Raw genomic sequence first — 25393 nt, forward strand, 5'->3', positions numbered from 1 at the left:
ACGGCACGGGTAGCTGTTCCTTCAGAGGGTATGTGCCAGTGATGCATGCAAAGTAAATATCTCCTAAACAGTGCAAGTTTAGGAGATATTTACAGTCCCTATAGGTAAGCCTTATCATAGGATCACCTATAGGTACAATTAGTCCCGGTTCACATATATGCGATGCAGGAAACCCTGCGAATCCACTGCGGGTTCCCACATCGCATTCAACTTGCAGGTAGTTCACACCGCCATATGCGAATTTCTGGGGGTGTCAATACAAAGTCAACAACACCCCCAGATCAGTTCGCATATCGCAGTGCGAACTGTCATTTCGGAAATGAATTGGAACGTATAGGTGTGAACCACCATGTGATCCGATTCTGGTGCGGACTCAAAAAAGGGTCCTGTGCGAGTCGTGTCCGAATGTAATGCGAATTCAGCCATACAATCTGTATGGCTGAATTTGCATCGCACAGACATTGCATGTGATTTGCACAGCAGTGCGCTCCGAATAACATGTGATGTCTGTCATCGCATATTTGTGAACCGGCTCATACAGAGGAAGTTTTACTTCCTCTTTAACCACACCGCCTGTGACTGCACAGCTGCCTGTATCTCTTTACATGACAGCCAGGAGTCAGCTGGAGAAAACTGCCGCAGCCATGTACTTGTGTTACACCTTTCAGTGCTGGTTCACACATATGCAAACGGATGAAAAACGAATGAAAAATGTATGAAAAAAGACCCCTTTCACACATACGAGATCTGTTCAGTTCATCAGTTCAGTCACGTCAAAATGTATCCGTTTTTCATCCGTTTTTTGTCCTTTTTCATTTGTTTTTCATCTATTTTTCATTTGTTTTTCATTTGTTTTTCATCCATTTTTCATCTTTTTCATCCATTTTTCATCCATTTTTCATCCGTTTTTCATTTGTTTTTCATCCATTTTTCATCCATTTTTTGTCCTTTTTTCATTTGTTTTTCATTTGTTTTTCATCCTTTTTCATTTGTTTTTCATCAGTTTTTCATCTGTTTTTTTGTCCTTTTTCATTTGTTTTTCATCCATTTTTTATCAGTTTTTGCATTGGTAGTGGATGTAAAAAAAATGGATGAAAAATGGATAAAAAACGGATGTCTGTTTTACATATGTTTTTTGTCCGATACATTTTTTTGAATGGATGAAAAACGGATACATTTTGACGTGACTGAACTGATTAACTGAACGGATCATATGTGTGAAAGGGGGCTTTTTTGTCCGATCCGTTTTTTTTGACGGATGAAAAATAGGGCATTCATCTGTTCCAAAAAACGGACATTGACGGAAGCGGATGAAAACGGATGTTATCAGAAGCCAAATGGATGAAAAACGCATACATTTTGATGTGACTGAACTGATAAACTGAATGGACCGTATGTGTGAAAGGGGCCAATGAGATGAAGTAGTTTGGCCCCTTTCACACATCAGTTCAGTCACGTCAAAATGTATCAGTTTTTCACCCGTTTTTTATCCATTTTTCATCCGTTTTTTGTCCTTTTTTCATTTGTTTTTCATCCATTTTTCATCCGTTTTTTTGTTCTTTTTCATTCGTTTTTCATCCATTTTTCATCAGTTTTTCATCCGTTTTTTTGTCCTTTTTCATTTGTTTTTCATCAGTTTTTGCATTGGTAGTGGATGTAAAAAAATGGATGAAAAATGGATGAAAAAAGGTTGTCCGTTTACATATGTTTTTTGTCCGATACATTTTTTTGAATGGATGATAAGCGGATACATTTTGACGTGACTGAACTGATAAACTGAATGGACCGTATGTGTGAAAGGGGCCAATGAGCTGAAGTAGTTTGGCCCCTTTCACACATCAGTTCAGTCACGTCAAAATGTATCAATTTTTCACCCGTTTTTCATCCGTTTTTTTGTCCTTTTTTCATTTGTTTTTCATCCGTTTTCCATTTGTTTTTCATCCATTTTTCATCAGTTTTTGCATTGGTAGTGGATGTAAAAAAAATGGATAAAAAATGGATGTAAAATGGATGAAAAACGGTTGTCCGTTTTACATATGTTTTTTGTCCGATACATTTTTTTGAATGAATGAAAAACGGATACATTTTGACGTGACTGAACTGATGAACTGAACGGACCGTATGTGTGAAAGGGGTCTTTTTTCATACATTTTTCATTCGTTTTTCATCCGTTTGTCGTCCGTTTTTTTTTTTTTCATCAGTTTTTATTACATCCACTACCAATTAATAAACGGACCGTTCGTCTGTTTACATCCGTTGTTTGTCCGATCCGTTTTTTTGACGGATGAAAAATAGGGCATTCATCTGTTCCAAAAAACGGACATTGACGGAAGCGGATGAAAACGGATGTTATCAGAGGCCAAACGGAAGAAAACGGACACATTTTGACATGACTGAACTGATAAACTGAACAGACCGTATGTGTGAAGGGGCCAATGAGCTGAAGTAGTTGGGCCCCTTTGGCCCCTTTCACACATCAGTTCAGTCACGTCAAAATGTATAAATTTTTCATCCGTTTTTCACCCGTTTGGCCTCTTTCACACATGCTCTCCGTTTGTCGGTTTTTCATCCATCTGTTGATGGATGAAAAACGGACATCAATGCATCTCTATGTAAAAATGGATGACAAACGGATGATCGTCCAGTAACATCCGTTTTCATCCGCTTCTGTCAATGTCCTATTTTTCATCCGTCAAAAAAAACGGATCAGACGAAAAACGGATGTAAACGGACAAACAGTCCGTTTTTCATCGGTAGTGGATGTTAAAAAAAACGGATGAAAAACTGACTGACACCAATGATGGGGCACTATTCCTCCCACTGACACCAAGGATGGGACACTATTCTTCCCACTGATACCGATGATGAGGCACTATTCCTCCCACTGACACCAATGATGGGGCACTATTCTTCCCACTGACACCAATGATGGGGCACTATTCCTCCCACTGACACCAATGATGGGGCACTATTCCTCCCACTGACACCAATGATGGGGCACTATTCTTCCCACTGATACCGATGATGAGGCACTATTCCTCCCACTGACACCAATGATGGGGCACTATTCTTCCCACTGACACCAATGATGGGGCACTATTCCTCCCACTGACACCAATGATGGGGCACTATTCCTCCCACTGACACCAATGATGGGACACTATTCCTAACACTGATACCAATGATGGGGCACTATTCCTCCCACTGACACCAATGATGGGGCACTATTCCTCCCACTGATACCAATGATGGGGCACTATTCCTCCCACTGACACCAATGATGGGGGCACTATTCCTCCCACAAGGTTCCCAACTTTCCACCCTTCAATATAACATTTTGCCATTGTTTATATTTTAGGGCTTACATGATGATGAACTGGAAGTGGTCAGTGTCATACCTCATGGATGGCAGCCTGATGAGCCTGTCCGCCCCGGCCCTTTCCTCCTTGTGCCATCAACATGGGTGACTTTTCTTGCACGGCAGTACCGATTTGTCATCGAGTTGGATCTCAGTCCCTCTACAGGAATTGTGGTAATGAACCTAAGATCATCCATGCATTCATTGTGTTATTAAAAATATATGTGATGCTTCTATAGGTCATATCATCCCCCCAGCGGGGATTGCCGGTGGTTAGCTGCAGGAGGCAGCCCCATGGAAAGCAATGGGGGCTGCCAGCTCCCACCAGCCAATTGTGATCAGTCACATGTAATCTCTCGTAGAGTAATCACATGCCTATGATAGGCTCTGGATGCAGACTGGTAATTGCCAAGAACCCCTGTTCGGAGTTCATATGATTGCCCCCCCTTTCGCAAGTGTGAATGGGCCCTTAAAGGAGTTGTAAAGTGAGAAGGTTTTTTATCTTAACGCATTCTATGTATTAAGATAAAAGCCCTTTGTGTTTAGCAGTCCCCCCCAGCACCCCTTAATACTCACCTGAGCCTATCTCTATCCAGCGATGTCCACGAATGTCTTGGCTGTCCAAGGACTCTCCCTCCTGTTTGGCTGAGACACAGCAGCGGCGCCATTGGCTCCCGCTGCTGTCAATCAAAGTCAGTCAGCCAATGAGGAGAGAAAGGGGTGGGGCCAAGCCGCAGCTCCGTGTCTGAATGGACACGGAGCTGTGATTCGGCTTGGGTGCACCCACAGCAAGCTTGATTTGCAGGGAAAATGAACAAAGCGATCTTTCCCTCTGTACAGAGCCCTGTGTTTATTGTCAACACAGGGCTCTGGGCTGTGATTGGACACAGCCTATCAGCAGGTTCCAGCCATAAATCATTGACTGGGATCTGCTGACAAATCCCGCTGTGTCAAATAACAGGGGATAAGGCAGGTGGGGGCGTGCGCGCGCCCCTAACCCGGAAACCAATTCAGATGTACAGGTACATTATTCTGCCTGTACAAGCGGGTCTGGAAGCGGTTAAAGAAAGAAAGAATCATATTGAGCAAGTTAAAGCAAATTTATAAAAAATGGTGATTCTGTATCATGAATGTCTGAAGAACGTATCTACTGAGAGCGAGAGAGAGAGAGAGAGAGAGGCTGTCCAGGACACTGCAGGAACATACCTGAGGCTGCACGAAGACACACGTGTCATGAAGGTGCCCAAGGAGCACTAAAGTCACAGAATGACAAAGAATGCTCTGGGGTTAATGGATGACACAGAATGCTCTGGGGTCTTTGCGTGACACAGGAGGCACACAGAAGCGTAGGGGCCACTGGAGGCACAAGAGCACAGGGGTCATTGGAGGCAAATGTGTCTTAAATCTCACTGGAGGCACAGGAGTGCAGGAGTCCCTGGAGGAACAGGATTCTTAGGGAATAACTGGAGGGAGAGAACTGGAGTCACTGTACACAAAGGATTCCTGGGGTTCACTGGAGGCATATAGGAGCAGGGGTCATTGGAAGCACAAAGGAGCAGGGGTCACTGGAGGCACAAAGGAGCACGGGTCACTGCGGGCAAAGGAGTATCAGTGATTACTGGAGGCACAAAGGAGTCATAATGGTCACTGGAGTCAAAGGAGTCTCAGCGGTCACTGAAGGCAAAGGAGTCTCAGCGGTCACTGGGGTTAAAGGAGTCTCAGCGGTCACTGGGGGTAAAGGAGTCTCAGCGGTCACTGGAGGCCAAGGAGTCTCAGCGGTCACTGGAGGCCAAGGAGTCTCAGGGGTCACTGGAGGCCCAGGAGTCTCAGGGGTCACTGGAGGCCAAGGAGTCTCAGGGGTCACTGGATGCCAAGGAGTCTCAGGGGTCACTGGAGGCCAAGGAGTCTCAGCGGTTACTGGAGGCCAAGGAGTTTCAGGGGTCACTGGGGGGCACATAGGATCAGGGGTCACTGGAGGCAAAGGAGTCTCAGCGGTCACTTGAGGCACAACAGCACAGGAGTCACTGGAGGCAGAGGAGTCTCAGGGGTCACTGGTGGCACAGGAGTGCAGGAATTTCTGGAGGAAAATGATTGTTAGGGATCACTAGAGGCACAGAGGAATAGGAGTCACTGTACATGTAGGGGTCCCGGTGTTCACTGGAGGCACGTAGGAGGAGGGGGTCACTGCAGGCACATTGGAGCAGGGGTCGCTGGAGGCACATTGAAGCAGGGGTCACTGGAGACACATTGGAGCAGGGTTCTCTGGAGGCACATTGAAGCAGGGGTCACTGGAGATACATTGGAGCAGGGGTCTCTGGAGGCACATTGGAGCAGGGGTCTCTGGAGACACATTGGAGCAGGGGTCTCTGGAGACACATTGGAGCAGGGGTCTCTGGAGGCACATTGGAGCAGGGGTCTCTGGAGACACATTGGAGCAGGGGTCTCTGGAGACACATTGGAGCAGGGGTCTCTTGAGGCACATTGGAGCAGGGGTCTCTGGAGACACATTGGAGCAGGGGTCTCTGGAGGCACATTGGAGCAGGGGTCTCTGGAGACACATTGGAGCAGGGGTCTCTGGAGACACATTGGAGCAGGGGTCTCTGGAGACACATTGGAGCAGGGGTCTCTGGAGACACATTGGAGCAGGGGTCTCTGGAGGCACATTGGAGCAGGGGTCTCTGGAGGCACATTGGAGCAGGGGTCGCTGGAGGCACATTGGAGCAGCGGTCGCTGGAGGCACATTGGAGCAGCGATCACTGGAGGCACATTGGAGCAGGGGTCACTGGAGACACATTGGAGCAGGGGTCTCTGGAGGCACATTGAAGCAGGGGTCTCTGGAGGCACATTGAAGCAGGGGTCACTGGAGACACATTGGAGCAGGGGTCTCTGGAGGCACATTGAAGCAGGGGTCACTGGAGACACATTGGAGCAGGGGTCTCTGGAGGCACATTGAAGCAGGGATCTCTGGAGGCACATTGAAGCAGGGGTCTCTGGAGGCACATTGGAGCAGGGGTCGCTGGAGGCACATTGGAGCAGGGGTCTCTGGAGGCACATTGAAGCAGGGGTCTCTGGAGGCACATTGGAGCAGGGGTCGCTGGAGGCACATTGGAGCAGGGGTCTCTGGAGGCACATTGAAGCAGGGGTCTCTGGAGGCACATTGAAGCAGGGGTCGCTGGAGGCACATTGGAGCAGGGATCGCTGGAGGCACATATTTGCAGGCACTGGAGGCAAAGGAGTCTTAGAGATCAATGGAGGCACAGCAGTGCAGGGGTTCACTGGAGGAAAAGGAGTCTCAGGGGTCACAAGAGTGTAGGAGTCCTTGGAGGAAGAGGATTCATAGGGGGGGTCACTGCCTGGAGAGACAAAAGAACAGGGATCACTGTACACAAAGGAGTCTCAATGATCACTGGAGGCAAAGAGCAGGGGTCGCTGGAGGCAAAAGAATCTCCGAGATCACTAGAGGCAAAGAATAGGAGTGGTCACTGGAGGCACAGAATAGGAGTGGTCACTGGAGGCACAGAATAGGAGTGGTCACTGGAGGCACAGAATAGGAGTGGTCACTGGAGGCACAGAATAGGAGTGGTCACGAGGCACAGGGCTCAATGGAGACACAGGGGTCTCAGGGTGCACAAATTAGCTTTTACCATCCCCTAGACTAAATGAGCAGTTAACCCTTGAAGTGCTGACACAACCCCACTGCAAGGGAGAATTTTCAGGTTTCCTGGAGTTCAGTTTTAAGGCAGAGAGTCCTTGAAAAGATGGGATCAATAAAACATTTGGTTATATCCTGTTCAGCCTAATGATCTGTCCTTGATTTCCCCTCAGTCTTCTCCCTGATGACTTGTCTATTTTCTCTAAACACAGGATGACTCCACAGAAGAAATAATCTTTGATGAGATCTTCCATTCCCTATCGCGTTGTCTGCTGGGGCTTCTCAGGCCCTTCGTCATCCCTGGATCCAATGTTGTTTTTCAGCCAGAGATCTATGTTACAATTCAGGCCTATTCTTCTATTATCGGTCTGCAGAGTCATCAGGTAACTGAACACCGTATTATCGCTTTGTGAAGCACTCCAGTTGTTTTGAAACAGCAAATTCCAGCATGCACCTGAGACTTGTAGTACCCCTGCAGCTGAGAGTTTGCAGATTCTGTAGAGCAGGCTCTAGCTTTTCTGTTCCTTCTGCAGGTTCTGGTCCAGGGTTGTCGCCTGGAGGAGCAGAAGCTTCCGGGCTTTCTCCAGCATGTCCAACTGCAGCTGGGCGCCTTTGAGAATAAGATCGCTGAGATGCTTCAGCAGCAATATCGACCGCTCACTCAGGTAGGCATAAACCTCCGGGACACTTGGGAGTACACTTGGTCCACCCAGATTAAACCAGTTGGACCCCATTCTTCGGGGACCTTCCAAGGCAAAGTCCTTCCTAGGTTGGGGCTTCCCCGAATAGAGACCCAATGACCACATGCCCTCCCCTTTTACCACTTTCAGGGAACAACAATATCTCCTGCACTCGAGTGGTATGCGGGAAGGTGAATGTTCTAGGCGGTTTTATGACACAAATGAAGTGGTCTTGCTGCCCCCATCAGGACCAAGGGTATCCAAAAGGCACTACAAGAAAACAACAAGAGAAGGGCGCACCGACCTTGTGCATTACCACTTAAAAGTTTATTAAAATCAAAGAAGGGTAGCGTACAATATACTCGTTTTGAGGGAGGAGCCTCTTCTTCCTCAGTGGCAATTTTGGCTCTGAGGAAGAGGGTCCTCCCTCGAAACGCGTAAGCCACATCAGGTTTTGAGGACGCCATCACGCTATCCAGCAGTAGAGAAGTGTCCTGGAAGCGAGCGGTGCCCATTTCCTATATGCTTGTTCATATGCTACGTCTGTGAGTATATTGTACGCTACCCTTCTTTGATTTTAATTAACTTTTAAGTGGTAATGCACAAGGTCGGTGCGCCCTTCTCTTGTTGTTTTCTTGTAGGACCACTTTCAGGGAGTCTGAGGACCTGCACCCTACTAGATAAATAGACGGATAGTGCTCTGTGCATGTGCAAAAATAAATAAGTGCTATGTGGCAGAATGGAAGACAATGGCTTTCCGGACTCCGATCTCAGCCAAAAAAACCGAGCCCAGAAAGGCAGGTGTGTAAAAAAAAAAAATGTGCAAGATTGCTGTGACCATGTTGTTAGACTAGAAAAAGTGTAAGCGTCTCTCAATACCCAAAGTGAGGAAAGGCGGTTCAACCTTAAAGTGCGTAAGGGGTTCTTCACTGTAAGAACGGTAAGGATGTGGAATTCTCTTCCTCAAGCAGTCGTATCAGCAGGGAGCATCGATAGTTTCAAAAAACTATTAGATGGACACCTTAAAGACCACAACATACAGGGGTATACAATGTACAACATACAGGGGTATACAATGTACGGTTAAAAGCAAACACACACATCATAGGTTGAACTGGATGGACTGATGTCTTTTTTCAACCTCACTAACTATGTAACTATGTAACTATGCTGGCACCCCTTGACTGTCACTCCAGGGGCGCTGACCCTCATCCCATACCCCTACCAGAAGGCGTTAGCATTCTGAGAGATTCTTGCCCACAACTGGGGACCAGCCTAGTGCACCACACCAGCATCAATCCAGGTGGAAAGGATACCTCCCCAGCACCCACCTACTCATCAGAAATTACTAACTGCCATCCCTCCATGCAAAGGAACTTCCAGCTTCAACCATGTTGTGGCCAGGCAACGCAAATGTGACAGTGTATAAATGTGTAATTGTTGTTAAGTTAAAGGGACCTGCCATGAACGGTAAAAGTCGTCAGGCTCTCGTAAACCTCCCATTACCCACTGGTAGAATATCTTCTCTGGCTTCCCCCGCCAATCAGTGGCTCTGTCGGAGCCCCGGGGAGATACTAGGTCAGGAATCCTCAAAACTACGGCCCTCCAGCTGTTGCGGAACTACACATCCCATGAGGCATTGTAAAACTCTGGCATTCACAGACATGGCTAGGCATGATGGGAATTGTAGTTCCTAAGCAACTGGAGGGCCATAAATTGAAGACCCCTGTACTAGGTGTTTCTGAGTACTAGGCGCTTGAGAGCTTTTCACCTTTCTCCCAGGATGCAGTGCTCATTCCTGAGTGGTCAATAGCCTGACCCAAGCACTCTCCTGTGAAAAGGGGAGGAAATCATCAACCCCTTGTAAGCTGTGACATAAAGCTTACACAGAGTTTGGACATCTGGCTGCAATAGAGCAGCAGGCAAGGTGAGTATGGATGAGTAGGATAACTGAAAGGGCAGAGTGACAGTCCCTAGGAAAGTAGGAGATATAAAATAAAGGGACCGATTTTTAAATGTTATGCTCAGTTTAGAAAATCTTCAGGTGTGTGAGGACTGGATTACAGATTTGTTTTGTAAGAGATTTAGGAGTCCAGTTTGCTGCCCTCTGAATAGACACAGGCAGTTCCATTCATGTCAGTTAAGACACACCCCCTGCTCTCAATTTAACCACTTCCCACCTAAGAATGTTCCTGTACTTCCTCGGGTTTCAGTGGTTATACCGGGATGGTGGGTGCACCTACAGGCATCATCCCTAAATTGCTCTTTTCAGCTGGAGATTCTCTATAATGCAGAAGTGATCCGCCGCTTGATCACTTTTGGGGGTGGTGGAAGGGGGTCCCACATCCCTCCCGCCACTGCCTCTCGGGCTCTTCGGTCCCATTGCAGAGGCCAGGAGCGATGCGACAGGCGGCTGCTGGCAATGGGTGCCCCGTACAGAGAGCGAGGAACTGACGTTGTTCCCCTCTCTCTGTAATCCTGTAAACCGGGATTGACGAGTAATTTATCACGTTCGGTTCTGCCCATTTGTTTACCTGACCACCAGCGGCTGGGAAAGCAGATGGTCAGACTGATCTGTGTCTGATCGGCTGCATGGGGGGCCAGAGGAGAGATTTGGGGTCTAATAGACCCAAAATCTCTCCATAAAGAGAACCTATCATGGCCCATGCTGTCACAAGGGATGTTGTTCATCCCTTGTGATAGCAATAAAGTGAGTACAAAAAAAAAAAATTTCAAGTGCCCCCGTCCCACCATGCTGACGTGCAAATGCGAACGCATACTTTACTCCCGCGTGCATATGTAAGCAGTGATCGCATCACACATGTGAGGTATTGTTGCGAACGTCAGAGCAAGAGCAATAATTCTAGCACCAGACCTCCTGTGCAACTGTAAACTGGTAACCTGTAAAGGCATTTAAAGCGTCGCCTATGGAGAATTTTAAGCACTGAAGTTTGCCGCCATTTAACAGGCAGACACAATTTCTCTTACGTCTTCTGACAGTCGCCGCCCACTCATTCAGTCTTCACCAATGGGTATTGACCTCTTATCCATAGGAGCAAGCTAGGCAGAAGACAAACTATGGATTAGAGGTCAATACCCATTGGTGAAGACTGAATGAGTGGGCGGCGACTGTCAGAGGACTCAGAGAAAGGAATTTTACGGTAAGATTTTACAAAAATTCAGTTTTTAAAGCCTTACGTGTTCTGTATCTATTTACTTGGCGTAACATCATCTTTCATATTATACAAAAAAATTGGGCTAACTTGGCTGTTTAGATTTTTTTTAAATTCATGAATGTGTTTTTTTTTTTTCCCCCAAAAAATTGCGTTTGAAAAACCGCTGCGCAAATACCATGTGACATAAAAAAATTGCAACACACACCATTTTCTTCAATAGGGTCTCTGCTAACAAAAAATATATAATGTTTTGGGGTTCTAAGTAATTCCTTCACAGTGACTGGTCAGTAGCCTATCAGAGGCTTATCACAGCGATCAGGTGACCCAGAACCGGTTAGTATGGGACGCGAGGCTCCCGCTGAGTCCCTGGTCTCTGTGCTGGGAGCGCCCTGTTCCAGCACAAAGACAGATACACAGATATGCGGCTCCACGTAAAAAAGCCTCGTCCAGTGAGGCCACATATCTGCGTATTGTTGGCGTCTGTGGGGGGGGGGGGGGGCGGCTTGGGGGTAAGAGGACTTTGCAACTAAGACTTTAAGTTCAGGGAAGTGACAACTATATTTTGGAACAGGAATCTAACACATTGGATTGTTTGTATCACCAGGACTGCCTACCTCAATATGCAAACCAACAGCCAGGCAGAAAGATGGGAGTTTCTATGGTGACGGCGGATATTGGACTGGTTAGTATGATCCGGCAGGGTATCTTGGCCTTACAGCTACTGCCAGCCAACTCCAGTGCAGGTGAGCCGGTCTCTTCCTTTTGGTGACTTTATGTAAGCTTTTAGATGTAGATTGTTTTCTCTCTGGATGTTTGAGGAAAGCTGATTTTTATCTTTGTGTAAATTGCGCAGGTATCATTGTAATCACAGACGGCGTCACCAGTGTCCCAGATATTGCGGTGTGCGAAACATTGCTGAACCAGCTGCGCAGCGGCACCATCGCTTGCTCCTTTGTTCAGGTAAATGTAATCCCTTTAGGTGGCTCTCGCTTTTTGCGGTCTGTGAGTTACTTTATCGTTTCTCTAATCTCATTGCAGGTTGGCGGGGTGTATTCCTATGACTGCAGTTTTGGCTACGTCCCAAACGTAGAGCTGATGAAGTTTATCGCCATGGCGACCTTAGGATCCTACCTCTCCTCTTGTCCTGAACTAGAGACCGGGCAGACGGACATGAACGTCTATCACAAGGCATTCTTGCTCTATTCGTTTATGCGCACCGGTGAAGCTCTGAATCCAGAGTATTACTGCGGTGAGAGACTTTTATGTTGGAAAAAATACTGTAGCTGCTGACTTTTAATATAAGGCACCTACCTGTCCAGGGATCCCGCAATGTTGGCTCCCAGCCGATTTTCGAATCGGCTCTCGGGTGCTGCCTCCACCACCATACGTGGTAAGGGAAACCGGCAGTGAAGTCTTTCAGCTTCACAACCGGTTCCCTATTGCGCATGTGCGAAGCATGCTGCACTTTCTAACTGGCCAGGTGGAGGAGGAAGGAGGAGGGGGCCTGAACTTCAGAGGGACCTCGCTGTGGCGGGGTCTCATGAAAGTGGGGACAGGTACCTGTCAAAAACAGGTCCCTGTTCCCTCCACCCCCCTCCCCCCTGAAAGGTGCCAAATGTGGCATCGAAGAGAGGGAGGAAGCAGATAAGTGGAGCTTCCACTTTTGGGTGTAACTCCGCCTTAAATGTTCTTATATTGTCTTCCCTGATTCCTCCTTTCCCCGTAATCAACATGCTAAGGAATTTTTAGAGCTTAAAGCAGAAGTAAACCCATCTATTTAACAGTTGAAAAAAACTGTTACATTTCTGACATGTGCCGGGAATGTAACTGTCACATTGGTTGTGCTCTCAACCAAGCTGTTAAACCATCCAATGGCTGATGTCAAAGGTTTTTGTACCAAGTATTAAATAAATTGCAGTTAGCGTGTTCAATACTTTCCCTGTGTCATTCCATTTTACTACACATAACTTAAAGTGGAAGTAAACCCTCTTATCGTTTTCAGCCAAGAAAGCTGCCATCTTGGCATCTGTATAATCTCCAACTGCCATGATGCTGCACATGTGTTCAGCTATGACACCAGCCATTGGGAGGGTTTGACAGTTTGGTTGAGAGTACAACCAATGTGACGGTTACATTCCCGGCACATTCCAGAAATGTAACTGTTTTTGATACTATTAGATCAATGGGTTTACTTCCGCTTTAATTTCTGAACGTATTTGTTTTGGTGTCTTTGTATGTATGGATTGCATGGGTTGTTACCGGCATGTGTTGAAAATTTCATGTTAATAGCACCTTTAGAAATATATTTACCTAGAAAAATGGTGATGTGTTCAATACTTATTTTACCTGCTGTGGGTGTCTGTGTGTATATATATATATATATATATATATATATATATACACACACACAGACACCCACAGCAGGTAAAATAAGTATTAAACATATATATATATATATATGTTATATATACACTCAAGCTGTCTAATTTGTATATGTAATTTATTTATATTTCTCTAGCGCTCATTGACAGACGTAGTCCTCGGTGATACACCACCTTCGGGTTATGTTGCCTCCACAGGAGCAGGACTAGACAGGAAATTAAAAAGCTCTGGCCACACCCTAGGGGCAGTCCCAGAGGGTATATCCTCTCTCTCTCTGCCTCAGCAAATCAGTTATTTTCTGTCTAGTTAGGAGTAAGGACCTAGACACCTTGCTGGGATCTTAGGTCCTGGCAAGAATTTTTTTCTTAAAGGATTTTTTAGACAGCTTTTTTTTTCTCCAGTGTTCCTTTGAGATCTTCAAGCAAGAAAGCTGAACTGGGCGACGGGCTGGATGTTGAGATCCGGTGGTCACCCCAGTTCAGCCTAAGAGCGCGTGCAGGCCATAGCTCCGCGCTGGGTCGGCCGCGACAAAGTCCCATTAAAAGGACTGAACCCGCGAGTTAAACGTCTCGCTGAAACGCCAAAGACCATGAGTCACGGCGTCCGTATCGGTCGACAGCCCTCCCGCCCCGGTGGAGAGGGGTACTGTCAGGAGTTGGTGCCCGCCTGGTTCCGGTATGGTGAGTAGTATGTTCCCCCTTTTTCCCTGACGGGTTTTGTGGTGAACGCGGGCCCCTCTCTGTATGGTAAGAAAGAGTCCTTTCTATCCTATAACATGTCACAGATCCTCCTACTTTGAGTGTGATTTTATGTGTGCAAAAAGCCAGGAGGCTTGGTTTGGGAGCTAACAATCTATTGTATACATGTTTAAAAGATGTAATCTGTGGCATTCTGGGAATCTTATGGGTTAAGTATAAGCTACCTACCAGTCAGAAGCCACGGACATGTAGACTGCTTTCCAAATCAGATCTCCAGCTATTAGCAGGCCTCCCGAACGGCCATGCGGTCCGCCAGGACCGGTACCGCCAACCACGCCATATCCCCATGCAGAGAGAGTGTTGTGTGCCCTGCAGCACACCGCTATTCAGTACAGGCCGCCGCCATTTTTTTTTTTTTTGCTGGATCGCACGAGCCGCCATTTTGGCGTAGCCTCGTGTCTCCAGCATGGGGGCGGCCATGTTTGAGGTGATCCAAACACCTCGTGGAGCTTGGGGGAGGCGCCGGAAGGCGTGCAGAGGGGCGGAGCCGCCTCCTTTCTTCCTGGGCAGCCAGCCAAAAGACTTCCTGTTTGTCAAGACAGCGCTGTAACCTGTTGCAGTTAAACTCTGAGCATCAAGTGGTGAGCCTGGGGGTCTATCTCTCTCTCTCTCTCGATCGATAGGGATCCCTAGCAGGTAACACTAAGGGGCTTTTTGTGGCGCTGGGGGTCAAAAAAAAAAAAAAAAAAAAAAGTTTTTTTCTTTACTTTTGAATTATATTATCCAGGAAGTAACTGGAGTTATCATGGACCCTGCCACACATATTCCCCCACCTGTTTCCCTCGAGGGGGCCTCGGGACCCGCCGGTGCACAGAGTATAGAGTCATTTACAGCAATTTTGGAGTCTATGGTGGCTCGGGTGGAGGCGGCCTGTCAGGGACGGGGGTCAAGGAAGCGACCCCCGCCTACCCCTATACCATCTGACACCTCTGACTCAGATTCAGAGATGGTCACTGCAGTTGCAGGTTCCTCTGCAAGGGCTGTTATCCCAGATAAAGCCCCCTCAGACAGTGAGGAGGACGCTTCTTTTCCTGCTATAATTCAGGAAGAAGCATTGGTGGACGCACTAGTTGTGGCAGTGCAGGAAACCTTAAAACTTGAGGCTTTACCGGCAGAGGCAACTGAAACAGAGATGCCCTTTGGTACTAATAAGCCCATCAAGTCGGCGAAGGCTTTTCCTGTACCTAAATGTTTTGGTAATCAGATTAAAGGAGAATGGGAGCATTCTAAACGTACCTTTACTATTTCCAAGTGTATTGCTAGACGCTATCCGTTTGAGGAATCCATCATTAAGAAATGGACGGTACCACCAGTCGTGGATCCGCCTATTTCCAGGCTGAATAAAGCCACGGTTATTCCAGTGGAGGACACTTCGTCCTTTAAGGATCCGGTGGATCGAAAGATGGAAGCAGAGTCCCGCACCATCTTCTCTCTGATAGGGTCAGCATTTAGACCAGTAATCGTTATTGGTCTAGTTTCCCAGACACTTACGGAATGGGCGAAAATGGTACGCCAAGATCTTAGGGGAAAAGATATTCCCCAGGAGACATCTGATTTGATGGAACAGATCATACAAGGGCTACGGTTTATCTGTGACGCAGCCTTGGACACTACTCCCTTATTAGGGCATGCATCTATGTCAGCGGTGATCCTCAGACGTGTGCTGTGGTTAAAATGCTGGTCAGCTGACCTAGGTTCCAAAAAGACCTTGACCAATCTCCCTTTTCAGGGGAATCGTCTATTTGGGGCCAACCTAGATGAAATCATTAAGGATGCCACTGGGGGCAAGAGCACTTTTTTGCCACAGGCTGCAAAAGCTAAGGGACCTCGCAACAAGCGAGGACCTTTCTTTACCGCCCATAAAGGGCGCCCGGCTGGTACTAGCGGGAAAGGCAAGACTCCTCCAGGAGGCTTCAAGAAGGGCTGGTCGGACAAGCAGAGGACCAACCCAGCCAAACCCGAAGTAAAGGAGTACACAGCCTGAAGGTGCGCCCCCACCCGGTTTCAGGGTGGGGGGACGTTTTCACCGGTATTCAGGACATTAGATCGAGCATCAACCACTACTACCGGTGCGATTCTTCCCTTCCAACATTTAAGTACCACAGGAAGCGGTAGTTACCGTTCCCTGAATAGATCTTTTCCTTTACCTTTTCCTAAGATTAGTCCCGATACCTCACAGGAATCGGATCTGGTTGACCAGATAGGCCAAGTAGCCTCTAGTCGGGTGACTTCGGTCCCTGAGGTTCAACCAGAAAAGATCACCTTTCCTGATAACTATCAGGTATCTGATAAATGTGTGGGAACAGAAAACGACCAGACTTTCTCGGATGGTCGGGGCCAGATAGCTCTAGGGACGCCTGGTTCAGATCCAATCAGCGCCAGTGGTCCTAGAATTTCTAGGCTGGCCTCCTCAAGCCGGCCTGGCCGACTTGGACATGTTAGTCACAGACGTTCCGTGGGAACTTCGTCTCAGGGAGTGTCTGTGGTCTCAAGGACCAATTTACCATCGTGCTTTACAGTCGCTGGTTTTAATGGCCTGGCCATTGAGACCCAAGTACTGAAGGACAGAGGTTTGTCTACTTCAGTCATTCCTACCCTTATTAAAGCAAGGAAAGCGACTTCCAGCAAAGTCTATTATCACACATGGAAGACTTATATTGCGTGGTGCGAATCTTTAGGATTTCCTCCACGTACCTATTCGGTGTCTCGAATATTGGCCTTTTTGCAACAAGGGGTTGAGCAGAAGCTAGCCTTGAGCACCATCAGGGGTCAAGTTTCAGCATTAGCAATCTTCTTTCAGAAGCCTTTAGCTACCAAATCCTTGGTGCGGAATTTCATTCAGGGGGTGCGGCACCTGGCTCCTCCAGTCCGCGCGCCCTTACCGCCCTGGGATCTTAATTTGGTTTTGTCGGTTCTACAGAAACCTCCCTTTGAAAACATCAGGGAGATTCCCTTGCTTACTTTATCCCAGAAGGTGGCCTTCTTGGTGGCTATTACTTCTGCTCGCAGGGTGTCAGAACTGGCTGCATTATCATGCCAGTCCCCATACCTAGTGATTCATAGGGATAAGGTAGTACTTCATCCTAAGCCATCTTTTCTTCCTAAGGTGGTTTCAGATTTTCATCTGAATGAAGATATTGTACTACCTTCCTTGTGTCCTCAAGCATCATCGGGAACATGCGTTGCATTCCTTAGATGTGGTTCGGGCAATCAGGGTATACCTGAAAGCTACGGAATCATTCCGTATGACGGATTCACTTTTTGTGATCACGGATGGCCCCAGAAAGGGTTTGCCTGCATCTGCCGCGACCATTGCCAAATGGATTAGACAGACGGTGGTACAGGCTTATTCTATTAAGGGTCAGAGTCCTCCGTTCCCTGTTAGGGCGCACTCCACTCGAGCGCTCAGTACTTCCTGGGCCTTTCGCCATCAGGCGTCAGTGGTCCAGGTATGTAAGGCGGCCACCTGGTCGTCGGTACATACCTTTACAAAATTCTATAAAATTGATGTGACGGCATCGGCGGATGCCTCATTTGGCCGCAAGGTTTTGCAGGCCGCAATTTGAGGAGACCGGTGGTCTACCTCGAGGGTTTTTTTCTGTTTGAAAAAAAAAAAAAAAAAAAGAAAAATTTTTTCTCTCTTTTGTTGAGTCTCATCATTAAGGATGAGCATTGTAAACTTCTAGTTGGCACCGGTTGGGCCTTCTAGATTGGGATTTGATTTCATTTTCCCACCCCTCAGTTGTGATACTGCTCTGGGACGTCCCGAAGGTGGTGTATCACCGAGGACTACGTCTGTCAATGAGCGCTAGAGAAAAATGGATTTTTGTAAAATCTTACCGTAAAATCCTTTTCTCTTAGCTCATTGACAGACGTAGTCCCCGCCCCTCTGTTTTTTTGAGTTGGGTTAAAATCTCTAAAGACTGCTTTTTCACATAACTGATTTGCTGAGGCAGAGAGAGAGAGGATATACCCTCTGGGACTGCCCCTAGGGTGTGGCCAGAGCTTTTTAATTTCCTGTCTAGTCCTGCTCCTGTGGAGGCAACATAACCCGAAGGTGGTGTATCACCGAGGACTACGTCTGTCAATGAGCTAAGAGAAAAGGATTTTACGGTAAGATTTTACAAAAATCCATTTTTTTATTGGACAGGATCACAGCACAAATTATTCAATGAGCACCTGGTATCAGCCAGCAGTAACCCAGCGCTCGCCACACGTCGGAGGAAGCATGCAGAGAAGGAAGTACATGCGGGCATCATCAGCGTGGTCTCTGTGCGGCTCAGGGAAGGATACAGCATCCGGGAAATCCGCATTGCCAAAGGTGATTTCACAAGGACTGTTCTTGTTCCATCAATGTAGGAAACGTTATACCCCGTGTTCCAACTAACTGGAGGGCTCTCTTGTGTAGTATTTGTGCTTCCTCTTTTCCTCTTCTTCTGATTGTGGGTGATCCTCACTGAGAATGTTAGCCCCCTCTCCTAATTATGGTATGTGAATGCAGGGTGCAGTGGCGATGCCGCCATATTTGGCAGTTCCTTAATAGGCCTCTTGGTTGAATGATGCAGAAGAGTATGGCCTTGATAATTGCAGACCGCTTCTGTAAAAATGCACCCCATAGTGATTCCTCTCGAATCTAGGTCTCCATAGATAATTTACTATCGCTGTTTCTACAGCATTGCTGGAGGTAAAACTGGTTCTACTCTGGAAGCACAACATGCGTGTTGAGTACCTGGCAATGGCTCCATGGCCCCTGGACCCTTCCAAGCGGAGCACCAGGGTAGAGGTAGTCATGGAAGGAAGCTACGACATACTACATGATATCAGCTGCACACTGAAGAAGCCCATCACCAGCATGTACAGAACCAGCGTGATCCGGCGATTCTGGAACACTTTACAGAGGTATAGCACCTTATTGTTGTTGGTATAGTTGGAATGATTGGATGATATATAAGACCTGTTGAAATTTCCTCCTAATGCATCATCAGTCAGATGTGGCCAATTTCCTGAACTCCACCAACATTCGCAATATGTTGTATGCTCAATGGATTGCTGTCGAAGGCCCCTTTCACACATTCCGGTCCGTTGGCGGACTCCGTTTATCTTAGCGGGGGATCGATCTGCCGATCTCCCGCTGAGCAGGTGGGTGGCAGCTGTGTCTCGTGCTGTGTGCGGAGACAGAGCTGTCAGGTCCCGCTGTTCTCTATGGGGGAATCGGATGGGAACGGACCGTCTGTCCATTCTCATCCGATCCGATCCGCTGGACGGATGGAAAATAGGGTTTCCATCCGTCCAGATTTGACGGATCGGATGTCAGCGGACATGTCTCCGCTGACATCCATACCCCATAGAGATGCATGGGGTGAACATTCAGATCTGCCAAAAAAAACGGACAGACGGATCTGAATAGTCCGCCTGTGTGAAAGGGGCCTAAGGCAGCCTTTCTCAGTCCGGGTCCCTCCAGAGGTTGCTAGGAGTTTGCTGAGCAGTGAGCAATTTCTGACTTTTATATACATTATCACTGACACCAGTTATCTTTTTAACTATCTGTATGGCATTCTGGCTATGACTATCAGGTGGCATTCTGGCCGCTGATGTACTGAGTATTATTCCCAATGACTACTAGTGTAAGGGGTCCCTTCTCCCTCTGACCACCAATTTGTGGTAGTCCTATTGCAATATGTGCAAACCCAATTGCCCAGTTATTTTAGACTTTTGAGTCTGCAGACATTGTTTCTTCAAGCCTTGATGAAAAGGGAAAAGTATAGTCACAAATGATTTGCTTTTGTAAAGAATTTTGTCTTTGAAATAAACTTCAGGTTAAATACAGGCAGTCCCTGGGTTACACACAAAATTGTTTCTGTAGTTTATTTAAGGATAAGTTCGCCTTTTAAAAAAAAATTACTAAATGCTAATTTTTTTGAAGGTAAAAAAAATGTACATTTATTATTTTTTGTTTCTGGAGCCTCAGCAAGTTCGCTGGAGCCATGCGTGTCTCCTGCAGACCTGTCAGTGTATCTGTGTGCCTCTACGTCATACGGGCAAGCAGATACAATCTGACAGGAAGCGTAAATGAACTACCATAGCGCTCCACAGCACCGTGGTAGCTCATTGAAAACTACATGCAGCTAAGGCTGCTGAAACTTGCATTTTATAATTTACAGAGGAATGTGAATGAGTGGTGCGGGCAGAAGGGGGGTGGGGATGAGAGGGTTGGGAGAAGATCCCTGCTAGCTGTCAGAGCGGGTGGTCGGGGCCGGCCGGTTTGTAACATTTTATATGTTACACCCTGAAGATGAGGCATTATATATTCCCACTAACCACATTCCGGCCCCCTAAAGTCTGAAGGACAGTTTTGTAAAGTTTGGAGAACCCTGCTCTAAGGCATTGTTCACATGGGCATGCTACAGCAATACAACCATGCTCTGTGCATCCCTGTACAGGCAGTCCTATTCAAATCAATTGGAATGCAGCAGCTGCACAGACACAGATGCTGCTCCCAATGTGACAGCTGTGTGGGTGCATGGCCCTGAATACGTACAGTGTGCATATTTGGGGCCATGCACCGACACAAATGTAAAATCGGAACAGTGGCTGTGTCTATGCAGCCATTGCGTCCCAATTAACTTGAATAGGACTGCCTGCTCAGGGATGCACGGAGCACCTGTGCATCCCTGTGTGAGTAAACAGGGTCCTCACATGGTTTTTCTCTGTAGTACACCCATGCGAACTAGTGCTGCAACGACGCATCGACGTAATCGATTACGTCGACTACGGAAATACGTCGGCATGCGTGAAAGGCGTTGATGCGTTGTAAATGGCGGTAATGGCAGAGAAAGTTCCAGCAGTCTTCCAGAAAAAGCAAGTAATAACATAGACAAGAAAATGTAGATGAAATGAGTTGTTGCTGTTAAACAAGAAGGAAGTAATGTAGGTGTTTACAATTTAATCAAGGTTAAACATAGTTTTAGAAATCAGACGTGATTGCACAGGCATGACAGCATGCTATTAGGTATTTCAGAATGTTTATGGAGTCATAGCTGAGGGTTATTGTGTGGGTAAAAATGTCAGCTTTTCTGTTGTGTGAATAAGCAATTAGTTTTAGCATATCTGTAAATACACGGCGAAGCAGATTTGGGGGGGGGGGGGGGTGGTGTAACGGCAAGTCACTGTAGGTTTAAATGATCTAAATATGGGTGCAGGGGAAAATAACTACGGCTGCACTTCAAGCAGCAACAGCCAAATACACGGTGGAAATACTGTGCATGTATGCCTAACAAACTATTTGTAATTCTGTTGAGCTTTTCTTTTGATCCAGAAATCACAGCCAGGTCCAGGATCCTTTTGTATGGTATACTGCAATTAGAGTGAAACTAAACAATATGCTTAAAAGTGTTAGGCAGAATTTATATGGCATTTTCATGCCTGATGCCGTAAAGTGTTTATTTTTTTCTGTCTTGTATTTTTGCACACACAGTGCTGAGCAGTGCTTTTTTTGACTTTATATGGCATTTTGAATGCTTCTGGTTCTGAATTAATGGCATTATTCGTGCCTGATGCTTAAGTGTTGTTTACATTTTATATATTTGCCACTTTATTTTTGTATACTGTAAAAACTTCAACCACATTGAAGTATTTTTTGGAAAAAATTTAATAAAAGTTGAAATATTCTCCATGACACCATGGGCTCCCCTCTAACGCTGGCCCCGAAGCCATGCTTGCTCGCAGTATTTACGGATGTAAGTGTGGATAAATTCACCACCCAGTTTTTACATGAGACCTTGTTTCTCGCCAGGAAGTGTATCGCACGACAATGGATGCGAGCCACACCTCCCTCCTTTCATGAATGGCTCAGGGAAGTCAATACTGCCTTACCCTATAAAAAAAACTGATATATATATACTCACAGAGGCTGCCCATCCAAGTATAACAAGATATGGGATAGATGGGTGCAGGCCCCGGAGACGTGTGTCTAGAATTGCAATATTGTCCATTTAATTTTTTCTTTTGCATGGTATCCACACCGCTGCTGCCCTTAAAGCGGAGTTCCAGCCATTTGACTCACCTGTCCAACGGTCCAGCGATGCGGCCGCCCGAAGCCTCGATCCTCTCCCTTGGCGCCGGCATCACTGCTGTGGGCACCCGGCTGTTACAGTTTGCGGCTTCACAGCCGGGTACCCACTGCGCATGCGCAAGTCGCGCTGCGCGCCGTGATTGGCCGGCAATCTTCTGGGGCCTCTGACGTGTCCCAGAAGATTGCAGGGAGGGAGGGGGAGAGGAGAACTTCCGCTCAGGGCGCCGCGGCGCTCCGAGCGGAAGTGGGAGCGGGTACCTGTCAAAACTAGGTACCCGCTCCCCCCCAAAAAAAATGACATGCCAAATGTGGCATGTCAGGGGGGTAGGAACACCTAAAGCGGAAGTTCCACTTTTGGGTGGAACTCCGCTTTAAGTCTTGGTACCTGTGACTATTTATGAACACGTTTGGTGCGCTGCCCATAACTGTATGTGCTAACGTTGACTCTCAATGCCTTCTCCACCACAGCTGAGATGTTCTACTATACCTTGTCCCGTTTGTTATGTATGAACCACTGTTTTCCTATATGTTGTTACTTTATCTTGTTCTCTCCAACAAGCATTTATGTTCCTTGTAAATGCGTTTATTTTTCTCAATAAAGACTTTTGTTTGATTAAAAAAAAAGTTGAAATATTATATTAGAAGTTGTTATCATTTTTTTGTAAAGTTATTCAAAGGATTAATTAGCTAATCAAAAAAGAACACTAGATTAAGCAAAAAAAAATAAAAATAATCATTAGAGTAGTCGACTAAACGGAAAAATAATCGCTAGATTAGTCGACAGACAAAATAATCATTAGTTGCAGCCCTAATGTGAACAGGGCCTAAGACGCGCTCATAGTAGACTTTTAGGGATCTTAGAGTATTTGTAGATTTGCACACTGTGTCCCGGACTTTATTAAATTTGGGAATGGAATTTCTCCTCCTGTACATGGCCCTCTTTAAATGGGACAATCTGGTTTATAAATATCCAATGGGGCAGGCTAGGGAGGAATGGGTTCATCCATCTAATAGCTGTGACTTTATGGGCCTTAAAGCGGAGTTCCGGCCTTGGGGGTGAATTTTAGATAAAAAATACCCCCGGAACAGTCATGGCTGGTACATTCCACAATGGATACCCTCTGAACTGTCCGGGGTCGCACTTACCTGTAAGAAGAAATTCTTACCTTGAAAATTTCTTCTCCAGCGCTGCCATCTCAGGTGTGGGCAGCTGAAGCCGCAGCGTCCCTCTTCGTGTCCTCTTCCGTGACGTCAGAGTCCCACAATGCACTGCACTGGCCCCGCTCATCACTTCCGGTGCAGGCGCGGCATCCCGGCATGCCCAGAAGCTGTTTAGCAGGGAATGTCGCGCCTGCACCGGAAGTGACGAGCGGGGCCGGTGCAGGCGAATTGGTTCCTGGGATCGATGACGTTCAGCTCCCAGAAGTCATCGCAAACCGAAAGTAACGGCGCGGGCCGCGGCCGCAGTGGGAGGAAGTGGAAGGAAGGTGAGTATATTTTTTTCTATAATAAGGTAAGTGACCAAAAAACAAAATCGGCAGTATCCATTTCTCTTTCAGGTTGTCCTCAGCAAGCAGATGGCCCAAAAAAGATTTTTTTCGATTTTGAGGCCGGAACTCCGCTTTAAACTGTGTTTCCCTTAAAAATATTCTCATGTGGTATGGCCAGCATTCTTCATCTAATAGACTAAATTAGTAAATTTCAAGTGTATGTGAGATAAAGAGACCTTGCAGGTTAGCAAAAAAGGCTATTACTAGATTACAGAAATCATCTATAACTGGACAACTCCAAATAGATTGCACAGGGTTGAATACATTGTATGCAGTTAGGGGTAGACATGCAATACATTTTGTGAAAACAAACTGGGGGTAGATACTTTATATAAGCTTTAACTGGTGTTTGTTCTAATCTTTCAGCATCAGCCAGACAGATCAGATGTTGGTGCATTTGAAATCGTTTGATAGTGTTCCAGAACATTTCAAAATCCCAGAAAGCACCAAGAATGGAGTCCCCCTGTTCTACATCCCTCCTGGATCCACCACACCAGTAAGTTTTCTTGTGTCAGCGATAAAGCAGCATAATTTTTAAAGGCTTGTTTACACTTCCCTTTAAAATGTAGCATTAGACCGGCTTTTTTAAAGCACTCTTAATGCCAATCAAAGCACCTCTCACTAAATAAATTGGTACGCTTACAGTCCTGTTCACTCGTTGCGTTTGCTTTGCTTCTAAAATTTTACCCCATGCCACTTTAATGGCGCTTCAGTGCGCCTCTAAAGCCTCTATAAAAGTCTGTGACAAAGCTTGCTAACAGCACCTGCAATTTTTGAGAGGCTTTTATTCAGAGTTAGCTTTGCTTTATTTTTGAGGTATTGCAGGTATGAGATATCCCGCTGGGAAACCAACAAGCGAACCGGGAAGGCTTACTTAGCAGTCACTATATATTGTGGGAGTGTCTGGTGCATACGTCACATCTGGTGTGGAGCAGCAAAAAAGTGAGCTGGCTCCGGACTGAAGCTGAGCAACTAGCAGATGACACACACGGTGGTGTGCAACATGGGAACGATATAGCAGGACTGGAGAGTGAGGGTTTAGCAGCGGAGCTGGGGGACCGGAGCAGGAGAAACTCATGGTGACACATGGTGCACAGCATGGGAGCAATATAGCAGAAAGGGAATTGGGACTAGAGAGAGAGGAGAATCAGAAAACCAGAGGATCAGCAGAGCTGGGGGTACTTCTGAGCAGGGGGCATGCAGAGCAGAGCTGGGGGTTATTTCTGATTGGGGGATTAGCAGAGCTGGGGATTACTACTTGTGACAGACCGCTTGCCACCCCGCCAGGGTGATTCTGCTAAACCGAGCCTCCTGCCCTCCAAACCCTTCAAGCAGACTGAGAGCTAATACAAGCCCTTTACTATAAGCATCATACACAGACAAAACGTGGAGGCTGAATTGAGCTCTTCTCCATGCTCTGACCGGCAGAATAAGTCAAGATCCCTGGTTTCCTCCATGGGCCATAGTCAGTGGCTAGCCCCTAGTCCCCTCCAAAAAGCCCCTGTCCCGGTTGGGTTTGTCACACTACAGAGTGTGGGATCAGCAGAGTTGGGGATTACTACTGAGCAGTGCATTGTTTACTACTAAGTGGGGGATTACCAGAGCTGGGGGTTACTACTGAACGGGGGATCAGCAAAGCAGGGGGTACTACGGAGTAGGGCAGCATCAGAGATGGGGGTACTACTGAGCAGGGGATCTGCTGAGTGGGATCCTAATGAGCTGAGGTTCTTCTGGGCCCCTTTAAAATTAATAGAAAATCAACACAC

The 25393-nt window shown here is 46.8% G+C and overlaps 1 protein-coding gene across 2 annotated transcripts in view; it reads left to right on the plus strand.

Annotated features, from left to right (window-relative positions):
- SZT2 (SZT2 subunit of KICSTOR complex) overlaps nucleotides 1–25393 on the plus strand; it is a 355341-nt gene that overhangs the window by 36933 nt on the left and 293015 nt on the right. For both annotated transcript variants that reach the window (XM_082264795.1, XM_082264796.1), the window contains exons 3-11: nucleotides 3359–3532; nucleotides 7223–7393; nucleotides 7544–7675; nucleotides 11471–11609; nucleotides 11720–11826; nucleotides 11905–12115; nucleotides 18157–18327; nucleotides 18680–18905; nucleotides 23994–24123. In XM_082264795.1, the coding sequence (XP_082120921.1) occupies nucleotides 3359–3532; nucleotides 7223–7393; nucleotides 7544–7675; nucleotides 11471–11609; nucleotides 11720–11826; nucleotides 11905–12115; nucleotides 18157–18327; nucleotides 18680–18905; nucleotides 23994–24123 (1461 nt within the window). The remainder of the gene's footprint in view (nucleotides 1–3358; nucleotides 3533–7222; nucleotides 7394–7543; nucleotides 7676–11470; nucleotides 11610–11719; nucleotides 11827–11904; nucleotides 12116–18156; nucleotides 18328–18679; nucleotides 18906–23993; nucleotides 24124–25393) is intronic.

The sequence above is a fragment of the Pelophylax lessonae genome (genome assembly GCF_965119305.1).
Source record: "Pelophylax lessonae genome assembly, chromosome: 8".
NCBI classification, from domain to species: Eukaryota; Metazoa; Chordata; class Amphibia; order Anura; family Ranidae; genus Pelophylax; species Pelophylax lessonae.